Raw genomic sequence first — 15172 nt, forward strand, 5'->3', positions numbered from 1 at the left:
ACTTTCATGTTTGTGGCTAGAATGTGATTTTGGTCAAAAGACATCTTAGAAGCCTGGGTCGTGTCCACAGTGGATTGAGCACATTGCTTTCTGGAGTTAAGGTTTAGTTTAGTTTGAGGCTAAGTATCACAGGGGCTACTTGGCTTTAGGGCTAAGGGTTCAGGTTAGGAGAAGGGGAACCAAAATCAACAGCTACAGTTTCAAGAACCTGGACTCGTCTAGTTTCTGTAAATCTCCATTTTTTAATGCCAATGGTTCTGTGATGTTAGAGGGTCAACTATAAAGTATGTAAATATCTAAATCTATATGCTGTATGGAGTCAGCATTTTTGGTATTGGCAATCAAAATGTAGTCTGTGACCATGACGAGAACTTTTGCAGAGGTTAATGATTGTTTTTATTATTGAACAAGTTGCCAATATTTTTTGATTAATCGCTTAAATATAAAAAAGAAATGGCCATGGTAATTTCCCAGAGCCCAAGTTGACACATTGGAAAAGGTGTTTTTGGTCCAAAATCAAACCACATTCAGTTTACAATCACAGAAGATGAAGAAAACCTGCTACTATTCACACTTGAGAAGCTAAAACCAATGAATTTAAGCTTTAAGATAAGTTTTGCAGTAGAAATCATTATGAAACCCAGACTCACATGATGAGAAAGATTACAGGGGGGGGGGGGAAGAAAGAAATGGACTAACTAACCTGTATAGTTGCTGGTGGTGCTCTGAGTTGGCAGAGCCTCCGTCTGTGCCTCCGTCCGTGCCTGGGTCTCTGTCTGCAGGTCTGGCTGCAGCCGGATCGCCGTGCCGGTCCAGTCCTCCGGCGGAGGTGACGTGCCAGCGGTGCTCTGCGAGTCCTCTGGGCTCAGTGTGGAGCCCCCAGCCAGGACCAGAGCACAGAGCAGCAGGCACAGGAGCATCCAGAGGTGGCCGCCTGTGCTCCGAGCGACGGGTCCCACTTTGGGAGACATGGGGTCAGGTGATGAAGAAGGAGAAGAGCTCTGCAAGAGGAAGGAAGGAGGAGGGGATTCACAGCATTCTCTGTTTTTTCCTGTCTCCCCCTTCAAGTTTTTCCCACTCCTTTCCCCTTCTTCTTCTTCTTCTTCTTCTTCTTCTTCTTCTTTTTTCTCTTCTTCTCTGTCCTCCTCACTCCCTTGGCGGAGAGAGGAAAACCCCCTCTGCGCTCCCACTCATGAGGCTGCCGTGCTGCGAGAAGCTATGACAGAGAAGGAGAAGAAGTAAAGGAGTGTGCATGTATGCATGTGTGTGTGTGTATACGGTACATCCAGCTGTAATCTGCTTTCACATGCTGCTGTTTCCTCTCCAGCCCTCTCCTCTCTGTCCCTCAGCTCGTGCTCTCGCTGCTGCTCTCTCGGTCCGCTGCTCTCTCCCTCTCCCTCTCTCTCTCTCTCTCTCACTCTCGCTCTCTCTCTCTCTCTCTCTCTCTCTCTCTCTCTCTCTCTCTCTCTCTCTCTCTCTCTCTCTCTCTCTCTCTTTCGCTCCCTCTCTCCCTCTCTGATCTCCCGCTGGGCTGACTTGAGCTCTTGCATAACAGTAACTCATTCGCTGAGCTGTGCTGAGCTGTAACTCATGCAGCCTTAAGTCCTGGTATTCCTGGTCGCTGCTCTCTCCCCTCTCTCTGCCCCTCTCAGCACGTTTCCCTTTCACTCTGCAGTTGCAGTGCATCGATTGGAGACGGTCGAAGGTGTCGCTTAGACTTTTGCCGGGAAACCATTCAGACTGATCAATGCTCGCTACTGGATCGCTCGATGGAGACCAGACTATAGGGGGTTAGCTTGTGTCCCCCCAGCTCAGCCACCAGGCTAATCGAACGCTTGTAGCTGCCCAGACTATAAAGTTTGAATAGAGAGTATAACTGGTTGGAAAGCAGACTGAAAACCAAGCAGAACTTGGTGGAAAGCCACAGTAGCTAAAGGCTATGCCAGAGCTAATGTAAATTTGTTCAAAACAACAATGGCGGCTCCTAAAGACAACTGCTGCATCAGTTCTATCAGAACCGGACATGTATAGACCCTTTTACAGCCGATGTCATCAAAATTATGCACGAGCATGTTGGCAACGGAAGCGGCGCTTTGCCCCCAGCAATCCAGACGATCTAACAAACTTTAAACATTGAATTAAAACAGAATAAAAACAGAATCAAAGTGTCTGGTTGTTGTGTGTTCGGTTGTCAGAATCGATGTTCCAACAACAAGTTTGACAGAATTTTGTTTGAGAGCAATGGGTGTTTCGGTTTTCAACCGCTTTCAACGGTTGCGCGATGTAACTTGCGTGCATGGTTGGCGTAGATAATAAACACTGATGAGTATGTATTTAAGAATGATCGAAGGCTTTCACGAGGACACCTACTTGTTATGATGCTGTTTTTAACAGCTGCCTTCTTGGCCAAGAGTCACCCTTTAACACAAGTTTCACTCCTGAAACCGAAACACCGGCTATGGCTGCAAGCTGTGGTAAACGTGTTGACAACTATTGGGTTCTTGTTTGTAGTTCCCATTTGAAAACTCAACAAAGTCAAACTGAGTCCATGTCGTGGTGTCAGACATTCTGTAAATTACCACAGATAACGGAATGACTTGTATGCTCGTATTTTCTTGCTGGTGTAGCATTACACACTAGGTTTCTCCACCAGACACACGTATGTATCTGGCCACTAAACTTGCTATTTGCACACTGATCTGTAAAGTCAATTTGTTCAGGTTGCCATCTTTGGTGGTTGACAAGCAATTGCACTCCGCCGTACTTCAGCTGCCAAACTTCACAGTCATCATTGTTAACAAACTGTAGAGATGTTTTTTTGCTCTCCTCCCATCTGGCTTTGGCAAGCGTTTGATTGACAGATGGTTCATCTGGTCAATTGCCAAGAATGTTTTTTTGAAAGTCCCTGTCCTTTTCCAAAAATTTTCCAATGAGGACTTCCTGTGTCAGGTTAATGTATTGCAGGTGACACAGTATTATGAATTCAACTGAAGGAGGAATGTGTTCCCCACCATGCTCGTTAGCAATCATTTCTCTATCAAGAACTCACTATTTGCCCCTATCAACTGTAAATTAGTGTGCTAAGACCTTGTGGTGCAATAGTAGCGTGTCTGACTCCAGATCAGAAGGTTGTGTGTTGCATCATGTGCTGAAAGATGTACGTGCAACATATACACATGACATATTTATGGATCTCTTGTGTTCTTCACTTGCAACCACAAGGTAAAAAAACGTGACTTTTGAACCTGTCTACCTTCCCCTGCATCTGAGTGTGTACACTATCTCCCTTTTGTGCATTGTGTGTGTGTGTGTGTGTGTGTGTGTGTGTGCATCCTCATGTGATGCTGTACGTGTCACAGGATGATGCTCAGGTGTGATATGATGACCCCGGAGGCTCTTGTAGATAGCTCTCTAGTCAAAATAGTCCATACGAATAAGTGAATAATTGATGCATCTGGGACCAAAAATAGAAGAAAGAGACGGAGGTGGAGAGCGATTGAAGAGCGAGGAGCAGGAGAGAGGAGCAGGCAGTAGAGAGCGATTACATGAGAGCGGGAGGACAACAATCAGAGAGAGGAGGAGAGACAGTAGAGGGATTAGACGAGGAAAGACAGATGAAGTGAGATCCGACGCTTTTTGTCTGAGAAAACCGCCATCTATCAAACGTTCGGACAGTAAATGGGGACGCGGCGGGCTCCGCTGCCACAAACTACATTATTTACAGACATGGCTTTGCCAAAGTGGACACAGGAAAGGCTTCAAAGGACTGATCCAAGTCAGTCTAGTCTAGCGCTAGGCGAGGTTTTTATGGTAAAAATACACTTGTCCTATCCATATGAATCAGAAAGTGGGGCTTGAACGGAGACGGTTGGTTTCAGGTGTCAGGTTTTAGCCTAATTGAAATGCACTTACAGGGTACCTACAATTTTCAACCTGGACCCTATTTTCCAATGTTTTTGTGTCTAACTAACTAATGAGGACACCAATTTTTTTAAATTGTTCCAGTACTGAGCGAGAGCACTGGAGACGGCAGCTGCTAAATGGGCTGTAATGTAATCACATCTTAGCAAACCGTCATTTACGTCAACTAAAAAGAGCTTGTTTTTCCCCACTGACAGGCTCAGATTGTCTGACAACATTTTAGAAAGAGTCGCACTCAAGGAGAAGTCTTGTTCTGAAATCTCGTGAGGTGACGTGATGCCGGAAGACCACTGTGGAAACGTGATTGCCGGTGTTGTGTCGAATACGGTTTCCCTATTAATGTGTTTTTCCCTACTTAAAACTGAACCAACCGTCATCCCTAACCATAACCACGAGGGGGGCCGTATCCTTCAAACAGGGGGGAAACACCATTCGACCGGGGAACAGTATTTGACATAACACCGGCCGGGCGGAGTTTGTTGTGTTGGAGTAGAGGAAGCGTAGCTTAGTGTCAACTAAAAGATTTTCAATTTCGTGGCAGAGTATTCAGATAATTGCAACAATGTGGGTGAGGTCTTTGAATTCGATGGGCCCCCATATTTTTTTACAATATTGAAGAGCGGAGATGAGAGGCAGGTGCAAGGCAACGAAGCCCAGGAGACTGGTGGCATTCCCTTGGGTTCTGTGAAGAGTGGGACCTGTTGCTGCATGGTATTCAGATTTCACGACATGACTTCTCCTTGAGACTTTGACACGAGAACAAACAAACCTTTCATTTCTCTGTAGGGTCCTTCCCATAATGTCGTTAGACACATTTAATTACAACCTGTCAGTAGAAAAAACAAGCCCTTTTAGTGGCTGTTTTTACTCACTCACTTCGACACAAAAACATGGGAAAATAGGATCCCAGTTGAAAAATACAGAAATTTCCCTTTATTGCACTGGAAAACAGAGATGAGTTGACAGTCCTTGCAGAGAAAGTCACGGTTCAACACCAAATTCACCACCCGCTATGAAGAAACATGTATTCACCATTGCAGCTTAATTAAATACAACGTCAATGTTGAGTCTTCATCTTGTTTCACTGACTGACAACAGTTTGATCAGAGGGCATTTACCAGTATTTACTTTAAGGTCGTCTGCATAAACATTACGTATGAATAATATATAGTGTCCTTAATATGCTACTTGCAGCATTTTTCATCATCAATAAATCATAACCCACATAAATTATGAAACATGCTATACGTATAACTATTGCAAACAAATGAGATCGTCACTGAGCAGACTATCGGCCTCTACAAGCCTCTGTGTCCCAGTGGTAGAGCAGCGTCGTCCTTAAATTAGACGGCCGGTGATTCGAACCCCGGCTCCGCTAGTCCATGTGTCTTTGGGCAAGACACTTAACCCCAAGTTGCTCCCGTAGCTGCACCTACAATGTATGAATGTTAGTTAGTCCTGATGGGCAGGTAGCATGGTAGCCTCTGCCATCAGTGTTTGAATGGGTGTATTAAAGACACTATATATTATTCATACTTAATGTTTTTGCAGACAACCTTATAGTAAAAACTGGTAAATGATGATGACATTTAGTGTTAAAGCACTTTGAGTGGTCGGGAAAGACTAGAAAAGCGCTACACAAGTACAGTCCATTTACCATCTACTCTGCATTATACGTGTAACTAAAATGGAAGGAGCCTTCTTTGATTGATTTTCTCGACAACCGTTCATCCAATCGACTTCACACTTGTTGGTTTGCTGAGGACCCAAGGCATTATACTGCGTAGAGCAGGGGTCTTCAACGTTTTTCATGCCAAGGACCCCCAAACTGATAGAGAGATGGAGCAGGGACCCCCTACTATATACAGTATATTGTATAAAATTGTGTTTTATATTAAACTGGGCCTAGTGCCATGTATCCACCTTGTTATTGTGCATTCAATACTAAGCTATTCAAATAATACACAGGTTCATGTATTCATGTTTTTATTTTAAACATGTGCAAGGTACAGTGAGTAAGGTGGCCGTGCCACTGGCATTTAGAAACATACCTTGTATGATAATCATGCATACAAGCTATTCATATTGACGTTTTTATTTTAAACATAAATGTGGAAACGAAAATGAGTGATGGACTATTAGTGCCACTGCCATGCATAAACATACCTGTTATCTTGCATACAATACTGAACTATTAAAATAATGGACAGATTCATGTTTGGGAAAAAAATAAATAAAAGAATTGTCTAATCAGCCAAACATTTCGCGGACCCCCTGGACCCCTAGGGGTTGTGGACCCCCTGTTGAAGACATCTGGCGTAGAGTATTCATAGAGGATCCCTGTTAACACCGCTAAAAGCATGCTGGGTACAGCTTGCTCTCTGCCTACAATATCACCTGTTACATTGTCAAAACGATGTCACCCTGAACACCTAACCGCTCCTGGTGGCAGGCTGGCACCGTTTATGGCAGCCTGCCACCAGTGTATGATGGTGACAGTGTGTGTGAATGAGTTGTCGGCATGTGTTGCATGTGCTTCAAGTGGCCGGTAAACTAGAACTGTGTGGGTTAATGTGTACTGCTCAATAGTACAGTTAGAGTGGATTATGAGGATTAAGGAAGCAGTCCCTCAGATATGAAGGACAAGGATGGGATTCACATTCGTCACTCACACCCCATTCTTTGTCAAACTGGAATGTGAGACGGGTACTTTTTATTGTTTATCCAACAAAGAAGTCTCTCCAAGAAATTAAATTAGTCAGCATATGTGATGACAAAATGGAACTCATCACTTCACAACAACTGGTTGAAAGCCCTGTGTTTGTTGAGCCTTCCACCTCCTCTCCCGTCCACCATAAGTAGTCTTCCTCACTGTTTAAAACTACGTCACTAGCTCTAAACGCTTCATATTCACATGGATGCTTTTCATTTGTGTGTCCATCACAGAAAAGGATCCTAATTGACTTTCCATTGGCATTGTTTTAGTGGTCGTAGCTACAGTAGTTATTTCTGTGAGACCGGGCTGAAAGCTTTTAGTGAATTTTTGGCCACGCTGTAAACACAACAATACATTTAAATGTTATAAACTTGACTTAGTAACTTGATTTAAAGTTGATTTGCAAATGTGTTAGAAAACAGTTGTCTATTCACAGAATTTAAAACAAACACAGGGCAACATTAGCATTCATTTAGAGTCGTGTTTCTGGCAAATGGATGTTGGATATTGACTCTCCTATTAGCTGTGTTTTGTCTCCTAACTTCTAAAATATCTGTCTATTTAGTTCCTAAAAGTCTCTAGCTGGGTCTGTCAGCTGTTTGGTGCTGGGCAGAAAATGTGAAATGGCACGACCTCTCCAAAACGTTTTACTTGGTGGTTAAATGATCACAGAAGACAATTTATGTTCCTGGCTGGAGACGAGGTTGTTGAGAGCGGTGAGAGTGAACCAAATCAGTAAAGCTGTGGGCCGCGAAACCAAAACGTTTGAGTTAAAAGAAACTAAAACGCTGTGAAGAGCATCTTTAATATCTGCATTCTGAAATATAATGCAGACTCCTCGCTGCTTCTGTTGTATTTGCGCGGCACACATTTGCTAAAATATCAACAACAGCTTTTTTGCAGTTTGGAAATGATACAAAAGAAATATGATATATAATATAGATAAATAAAGGCTCCTCTTAAACCCTTGGGAACAATTAACAACTAATTTTGTTTACTGCAAACCCCTGAATTAAAGTTCTGATGTCTGGAAAAATGTGCAACGACACTGCATAAAATAGACAGCTGGGGAGGAAACAAACGCTGACTTTGTTTTGATGATGAATAAAGCCACATGCATGTACAGTGTCGGTATTTTGAAGAGAATTGAACACTAGAAATCTGTCTGTCATACACTCACAGCGGCAGAGTCAATCTACAGCTCTGACCCTAATGCGCCATCTTAGAGCACTTTAAATACTGTTATATAATACAAAAACATGCACTTGAACACTGTGTGTGTTGTGTGTGTGTGGGTGTGTGTGTGTGTGTGTGTGTGTGTTGAGCATATAAAGCCAATAATCAGTGCTAAGTATGGAAGTGCTGGGTCACACAGGACAGAGGGGCTTTCCTCCAACGAGAGGTTGGTGAAGGACGAGACGGCCCTTTCTCACCAGGGTTCGCTTAATCTGTGGCAGCAGCTCAAATGATGGCGATCTGGAAGAATTCTTGCAAGGAATCAGGGGCTGATGAGCCAAAAGCAGCTCTGATTGGGCCGCAGTCTGAAATAGGATTCTCTGCGGTGCCTGGAAGCCTCTAAAACTGTTTATTCCATTGACACTTTTGATTATATTTTACAAAAAGACATCAGTATGTAGCCCAAACCACTTGTGGAAGCCTAGCCTGTAATGAAATATTCTGTTTATTTAATTTGTCGAAAGTCAAACTTTGATCTTATTTGTACTTAACACTGCTCTGCATACATTAAGTCTGTGTCTAAGCTTGAAAGTCTGAACATTTAGTTTCAACACAACTCCAAACGAATGCTAATGTTGCTCCTAATCGGTTCAATAACAAGTCAACAAGTTTGCTAACATGTTCGCCACATCAACTTAAAGGTCCAGTGTGTAGGCTATAGGGGGATCTACTGGCAGAAATGAAATATGAAATTCATAAAAGAATTTGATTTGTGTGAAACTAAGAATCACTGTGTTTCTGTTAGCTTTGAATAAGTTCTCCATACCTACATAGGGAGGGACCTCTTCACAGAGTCCGCCATGGTGCACCGACATGTTTCTACAGTAGCCCAGAATGGACAAACTAACCACTGACTCTAGAGAGAGCCTTTTGGTTTCACGTTGGTTTCACGAGGTACACATACAGCGGTTTCCTGGGTGAAAGACCTGTGCTTTTGGAGCCAACCCATCACTGCGACCTCCTCCCTACTCAGACTTTATTGTTTTATGTTAACCTGACTTCCTCCTTTACTCCTGCCATAACTACAGCCACGTAGAGCGTCACAGTTTAAAGCTTAGGGCTACTGTCCAAGCTGCCGTATTTGACGAGTTTAGGGTGAGAAATTGCTGTTTTGTGCTTTGTAAAAAAACAAAACGAGGGTCCATAAAAAGAGGGCAGGATTTAACAAGTACAGTTGGCTGGATCATTTTGAGACGGTAAGATGAGGAGCTAAAAGATCATTGACAGTTGTTTCCCAGTGGGATTCTTCTTAAATTAGCCATTTAGTAATTTTACCACGACATCATTGTACATAGTTCAAATAGTTTTTAGCTGTCCAAATAGATTTGTTTTTGTTTTTTCGAGCACACCTTCATGAACGTTTTCATAAACTTAGTTATATTTTTAGTGAGAATACTTTGCTCATGCTGCTTTCTTCCCTGGACCTGTCTGCTCCCAAACTAAGTCGCCTCATTACTGTCAGTGCATCTGCACTGCATATAACACATCAACATCATCATCATACCCATAGTAAACAACTCTCAGGATCTCACTGCAGCACAGTGGGGAACTGTAGATTGAAGCCTCTTCACTGATTGGATTTATGTTTCTCATGTCTTCTGAAAGTATTTTACATTTGCTAAAGCGTGTTTTTTTCTTCTGTGAGCACCAGTCGGATCTTCTGTTTCTGATTCCCGCTGAGACAAGAAGAGAAGCGAGGCAGGGGTCGGGTAAAAGACCCCTTCCAAGAAATAACTGCTGGAGTGTCCTCAAAGAGTCCTACATTCTGTTCACAACACAAGGCGCGCCGTTATTTTGGTGGGAAAAAATCGTGTTCCTTACAGGTATGTGTTAATTTGTAAGGAAAAAGCCCTCTCCACACTGTAGACTTAGAGTTGTTGAGGATTGGAGTGTAACCTCAAAACGCCGCTGAATATGAAAGATGAGATAACTTGAAGTTATTGATCTCTGCCGGAAAAACTGGGCCATCACAGCAGCTGAAGAGAAGATGGCAAGACGTGAAGAAAAACAGGAACATTTTAAACCAGAAAAAAACATAAGTTTTGTCAAACTGTATTTACTTTGACAGTTCTCTGGTTTCCCCAGATTACCCCTCAACTCACAGCACAGAAAACACTGAACTACTTGTACTTGTACTCTGGGGATTGGAGTGAAGAGCCGATCTGTGGGCGACTCCCCGCAGTTTTGCCGTTAATTTGAGAGGCAAGCAGCAGCGGCAGATTATGGGACAGATAGATGCTGTGTGAGGCTGGTGAGACTTTGGGACCCCCGGAGCTCGTCTGATCTTCCACTTGATCTGCACAGCGGGACCTGGCCGTAGTGAGTGTCAATTACGAGCAAGAAAGTGTGGTTCCAGGAGAGGTCAACGAGACAGCAGCAGCACGACGACAAGTGTGTGAATCTTAAACGTTCATGTTCCACCTTTCGCAGGGCGTAAGAACCATTTTATATGCTGAAACTAAGAGGGAAGAGAGGATTTACAAAGACACTTCAAAATGACTAAACCAAAACAACGAAAGCGAAACAGGTGGAAAATATTAAAATATAAATAAATAAAAAATGATGAAAGCCTAATCATCTTGCCTCTTTGAGAGCTGAAGGTTTAAAGACTGAGAGTAGCTGTGGAGCTGGAACAGCAGACTCATATGGATTTAGTTGTCAAAACAGATATTTGTGTGTGTGTGTGTGTGTGTGTGTGTGTGTGTGTGTGTGTGTGTGTGTGTGTGTGTGTGTGAGTGAGTGTGAGTGTGTGTGTGTGTTTTATGCGTGCTGGATGTGATTCCTAATCTGAGGTCAGAGTTTGCTGCAATCTGGCACTGCGTTTTCTATTTACATTTCACTAAACTGTAATCCTCCCCATCAGCAACACCAGCAGAGTGCTAAAAAGCCTACATTAAACCCGTTAGAAATTATAAGAACATATGTGACCGTCACAAAAAACAACAAAAATAAAACTCAGACAAAATGAAATAAAAGTTGTTGTTTTTCAGAATTAAACGGCAATACCAAAAAAGAAAATATCAATAGAAACTCATCCAGACCGTGATAAATCTTGTTGCCCTCATGAACCAAAGCCTGTTGAGTATTTACATAAAATACAAGCAGTACTGTATATCTCAGCTCTAACTCATAGCCGGGGAAGTGTGCAGCACCACCTTGTGGTCATTAGGTATTACTGTAATTTGATCTTTAATCCCCTCCACCATTGCACCTTCACTTACACACATTTAAGTTGTTTTTCCTCAAATACTTTTGTGTTCCTTTACAAATGCATTCTCTAATAAATATAAGTATAACAACTGCAGTAAACTGTTTACACCTGTACAAACTTTATTTTGGATTCTTGTGGAGAGATCCCAAAGTTTCTAGAGAAGTGTTTTGCTTTCACAATAAAATAGATTGTTATGCTTCAAGTGACGCTGGAGTTTTGATCCCAGAAAGTGCTAGATGGATTTTATGGAAGAGTCTAGGTTTTGAATATTGTGTTAAACCCTTAACAAATGATAGCTAACAATGTTTTCTGTAGTGTTTATGTCGTATTCAATGTTATGGACATTATGGGCTTTTAAATGCACTTAAAGAGTAAATTAAAGGAAACTGGATGTTAAGGGCTTCACATTCTAAAAAACAAGAGCCGTCATCTCCCAAAAAGGCTATCATGGAGCCATTGCTACAGTATTGAGACACTATTGTGTGAGTGACACATGGCCAGATATAAATGTAGAACTGTGATATAACTCAGAATAACTAATTAACATTACAAATTGCACATGCGCAAAATCAACACATTTTACTTTAACTCACTAAACAGAGAAGGGAGAAAAGGCAAAACAGTATGGAATAGCCCTTTTTAACCTTAACAAGAAAACAGAGTGGGGAAAGTGAGGAGATAAATGAGACACACCTGTGAGCTGGGAGAGGGATCACAACAGGTTTTATCCAGTTTCTGGGCATCTTTGCCAAATAAAATAAAAACAGTAACAAAAGTAAACACAGTGGCAGTTGTTCCAAGAACCGGCTGGATTTTCCAGACTTGCCCTGGAACAATGTGCTGATCCTCAGAGCAAGTTTGGAGGAAACTTGTTGAACTATCTCTGTGACCGGCTCGGATGTGTCTGTGGACGTCTTTGTCTTTGTTGGACCTACACAAGTTAAGATACTGTAAGTCTCCTTTCAGGCAACTCTTCTATTCTCCTGCTATTGGTAAATAATGTGCATCACCCTCATCTGGATGCAATTGATCAAACTGAATTGATGGGCTGTGTTTTCTTTTAATCTTGTGCATTTTTGTGGTGTATATCATTCCATCTTGTTTCTGTTAACATTTAATTTAATTTAATTTAATTTAATTTAATTTAATTTAATTTAATTGTATGTTAAAGTTTAGGATTGTGATGATTCTCCTGTCTTACTACCAACTCTTGCTTTACTTTACAACATAACGATAGGAGGCAAATAAAACAAGCTGCTGCTCATTATCAGGATTCAGCACCACAGCAGACTGGACAGCTCTGCCTCAGACTAGCCACGTTATAGGGAAGCTCCTGTGAAATGATACTATCTTACAGTCTATTGTAAACATATATTATCACATTAATACGATGTTAGGATAGTTGAATGAGACTGTGCAGCTCAACACATCATGAGGGTATGAACATCAGCCTCAACATTATGGAAGAACTACAGGAGCTCCAGAGTTCCAGGAACAATTTGCTTTTCAAAAGAAAAATCCCTTTCCCTTTTCTGTTAGAGGTGATATTCTTTTATCCTAGGGTTCAAATATTTGTTATGCTATGTCTATAAGAGAAGATGGTTTGTTTAAAAAATCTGCAGTCACTGATTTTTTTTGGCCACTTGTGGGGAGCAGAAACAAGCTGTAAACACACAATTTACATATTGTCACCTTTTTAAATTATGACTAATCATGTGTTTGCAGCCAATTCTGTTTCTGTTTCACCCAGAAGACACCATGCAACATTAGCAGTCAGTTGTAGTCATGTTATTGGCAAAAAAGTCCAATATTCACTCTCCTTTTGCTCCATTTTTTTCTTTACAAAACATTCGGCTCTCTAGTTTCTAAAATCCTGGCAAACCGTCCCATGAGTACCCGGCAACGCCTGTAGCCCTGAAGACTAGAATTCAAACAAAACGCCCCGCAGCCAGACTATAATCCAATCAGAACCAGGGGAGGAGCAAAAGGAAAAACGGAGACCCGCCAAATGATGGAATTGACCAACTTCCCCTACTGTGAGGCTTCGTCGGCAGCTGTCTAGACACAATAACCTAGTGTTACTCACACTTGGACAAATGCTACTAATGTGCACATCAGAAAATAGAGGGGCAGATATTTACCATGTACATTGCACTTTTATGGTAAGTTTTGTCACTTATAACCCTCCGTACAGTCACACACACACACACACACACACACACACACACACACACACACACACACACACACACACACAGTGGGAACTCTGTGTGAAGTGTGAAGCCATTGACAAAGTCTTATGCAGTTTAAGACTCAAAGAGGTTTAGTGAGACTTGACAGTGATTGGATTATGTAAGCTCAAATGTCCAGTGAAGAGGAGACAAACACACATAAACACAGACAATCCCTTGAAATGTCTCCCTTGCCTTTACCGAGGCGCCAGTTGTTGTTTTTTTTGGCTGGATGGGAAGCTAAGAATTAATCCTCATTACGCAATGAAGGAAAATCTGTTTGTGAGTTTAAATGGTGCATACAGCATGTGTGGACTCCTGTCATGTGACGGCCCTGCGCATGGGTTTGAATCCACAGCTTTCATGTAACACATGCGTTTTTAACCTGTTTCGTAACTTCTGACCGAGGTCTGCTCCCGGCAGGAAAATGGCACTTTATGGAATTTTTTTATTTCAGATGATTTTCAGCTCAGTTTTGCCAAATCAGGACCTCTAACAAAACATATCTGACCTTCTGATCAAAGCTAAAACCTTTCCTTCAATGGCATACAGCAACACTTTGACATAATTTATCATAAATGTAAAAAGCAAAGTAAATACAAGGCTCATGAAAGAATGCTCGGGAATCCCAATAAATCTGACGTTTCTTGTAATACCGCATGAAAAGAGTCATGCAAGCTGCAGCTACTGTGTCTTTTTCTGTGCACGGTTGCTTGAACAGTTGTAACTTCTTTCTTGATGTTGTGTTTTAGTACAACATCAAGTGACTCCTGTGTGTATGTGTGTGAGTAATTGAATTTGGCTAAATTAGTATTACATGCATAAGCTGGTATAACTCTGTTTAGCACTCTGTTTAATATATCAAATGTATTCTTAAATGGTTGAACCTAATTGCTGACGTTTGCTCTGGAGGGTTGACCTGGCCCTGGTGATAACTACATAAACAAAAACATTTTTTTAGTATATTTAATCATCATTTTTTCCACTTGAAGAGCCAGTGTGTAGCATAAATGTGTTTTCTTTAGTGTATAATCACCTCAAAATATGAGTTGTTGTGCTTTTGTTACTTTAGAATGAGCAGTTCATATCTGCATATGGAGCGAACCTCTTCACCGAGTCCAGAACGGTCAAACTAAACACTGACTCTAGATCTCCGGTGGCTGCCTCTGGGTCTGAAAAGTGAAGTTATATACAGAAGTGCCTTAAACTTGCATCCTTTCAAATGGTCATCAGCGGGCGACTCCTGTGGTTGCAAAAAAAAGTCTGATTGTATAGAAGTCTATGAGACTACTTCTCTCTTGCTTTATTCCCTCAGTAAATATTGTAAACATGAGTTTATGGTCTCAATCTCTAGTTTCAAGTCTTCTTCAATACAACATGATGTTCATTTAGTAAATTATGGTTCATTTAGAGTCAAATAGACCAAAAATGTCTCGGAGTTCAGTTGTTTTTAGATCGACCCTCTCGTATCACTTCCGGTTGCAAAAACCAAGATGGCGATGGCCAAAATGTTGGACTTGAGGCTTCAAAACAGCAGTCCACAAACCAATGGGTAAGGTCACAGTGACAATGTCCACTTCTTGTATACAGTTAATGCTCTAGATAGGGCCGTTTGTGTTTTTGCTTTGGCAACCGTAGTTCTCCAACACGTTCGGCGCACGTTTCAGTTGGTTGGCTGCAACCTCTGCTAGATGCCCACAAATCTAAACCTTTAAAACAGTTGGATGAACAACGCTGATTAATCTGTGACATTTATGTTTATATATTGCTTATTTCTTGTACAATTGGCTATCCGTGTGGCTATGTAATTTCTATTTTATTGTGTATATGTTTGTTTTATTGCAGCGTGGTTGGGTG

General features: G+C 41.7%; 1 protein-coding gene across 1 annotated transcript in view; it reads right to left on the reverse strand.

Annotated features, from left to right (window-relative positions):
- zgc:162331 (uncharacterized protein LOC793007 homolog) overlaps positions 1-15172 on the reverse strand; it is a 41767-nt gene that overhangs the window by 25055 nt on the left and 1540 nt on the right. Inside the window, exon 2 of the mRNA XM_068716980.1 lies at positions 704-1216. Within this exon, the coding sequence (XP_068573081.1) occupies positions 704-971 (268 nt within the window). The 5' untranslated portion in view covers positions 972-1216. The remainder of the gene's footprint in view (positions 1-703; positions 1217-15172) is intronic.

The sequence above is a fragment of the Cebidichthys violaceus genome, unplaced genomic scaffold (assembly GCF_023349555.1).
Source record: "Cebidichthys violaceus isolate CVI_PGR_0920_01 unplaced genomic scaffold, fCebVio1.0.p SCAF_21, whole genome shotgun sequence".
NCBI classification, from domain to species: domain Eukaryota; kingdom Metazoa; phylum Chordata; class Actinopteri; order Perciformes; family Stichaeidae; genus Cebidichthys; species Cebidichthys violaceus.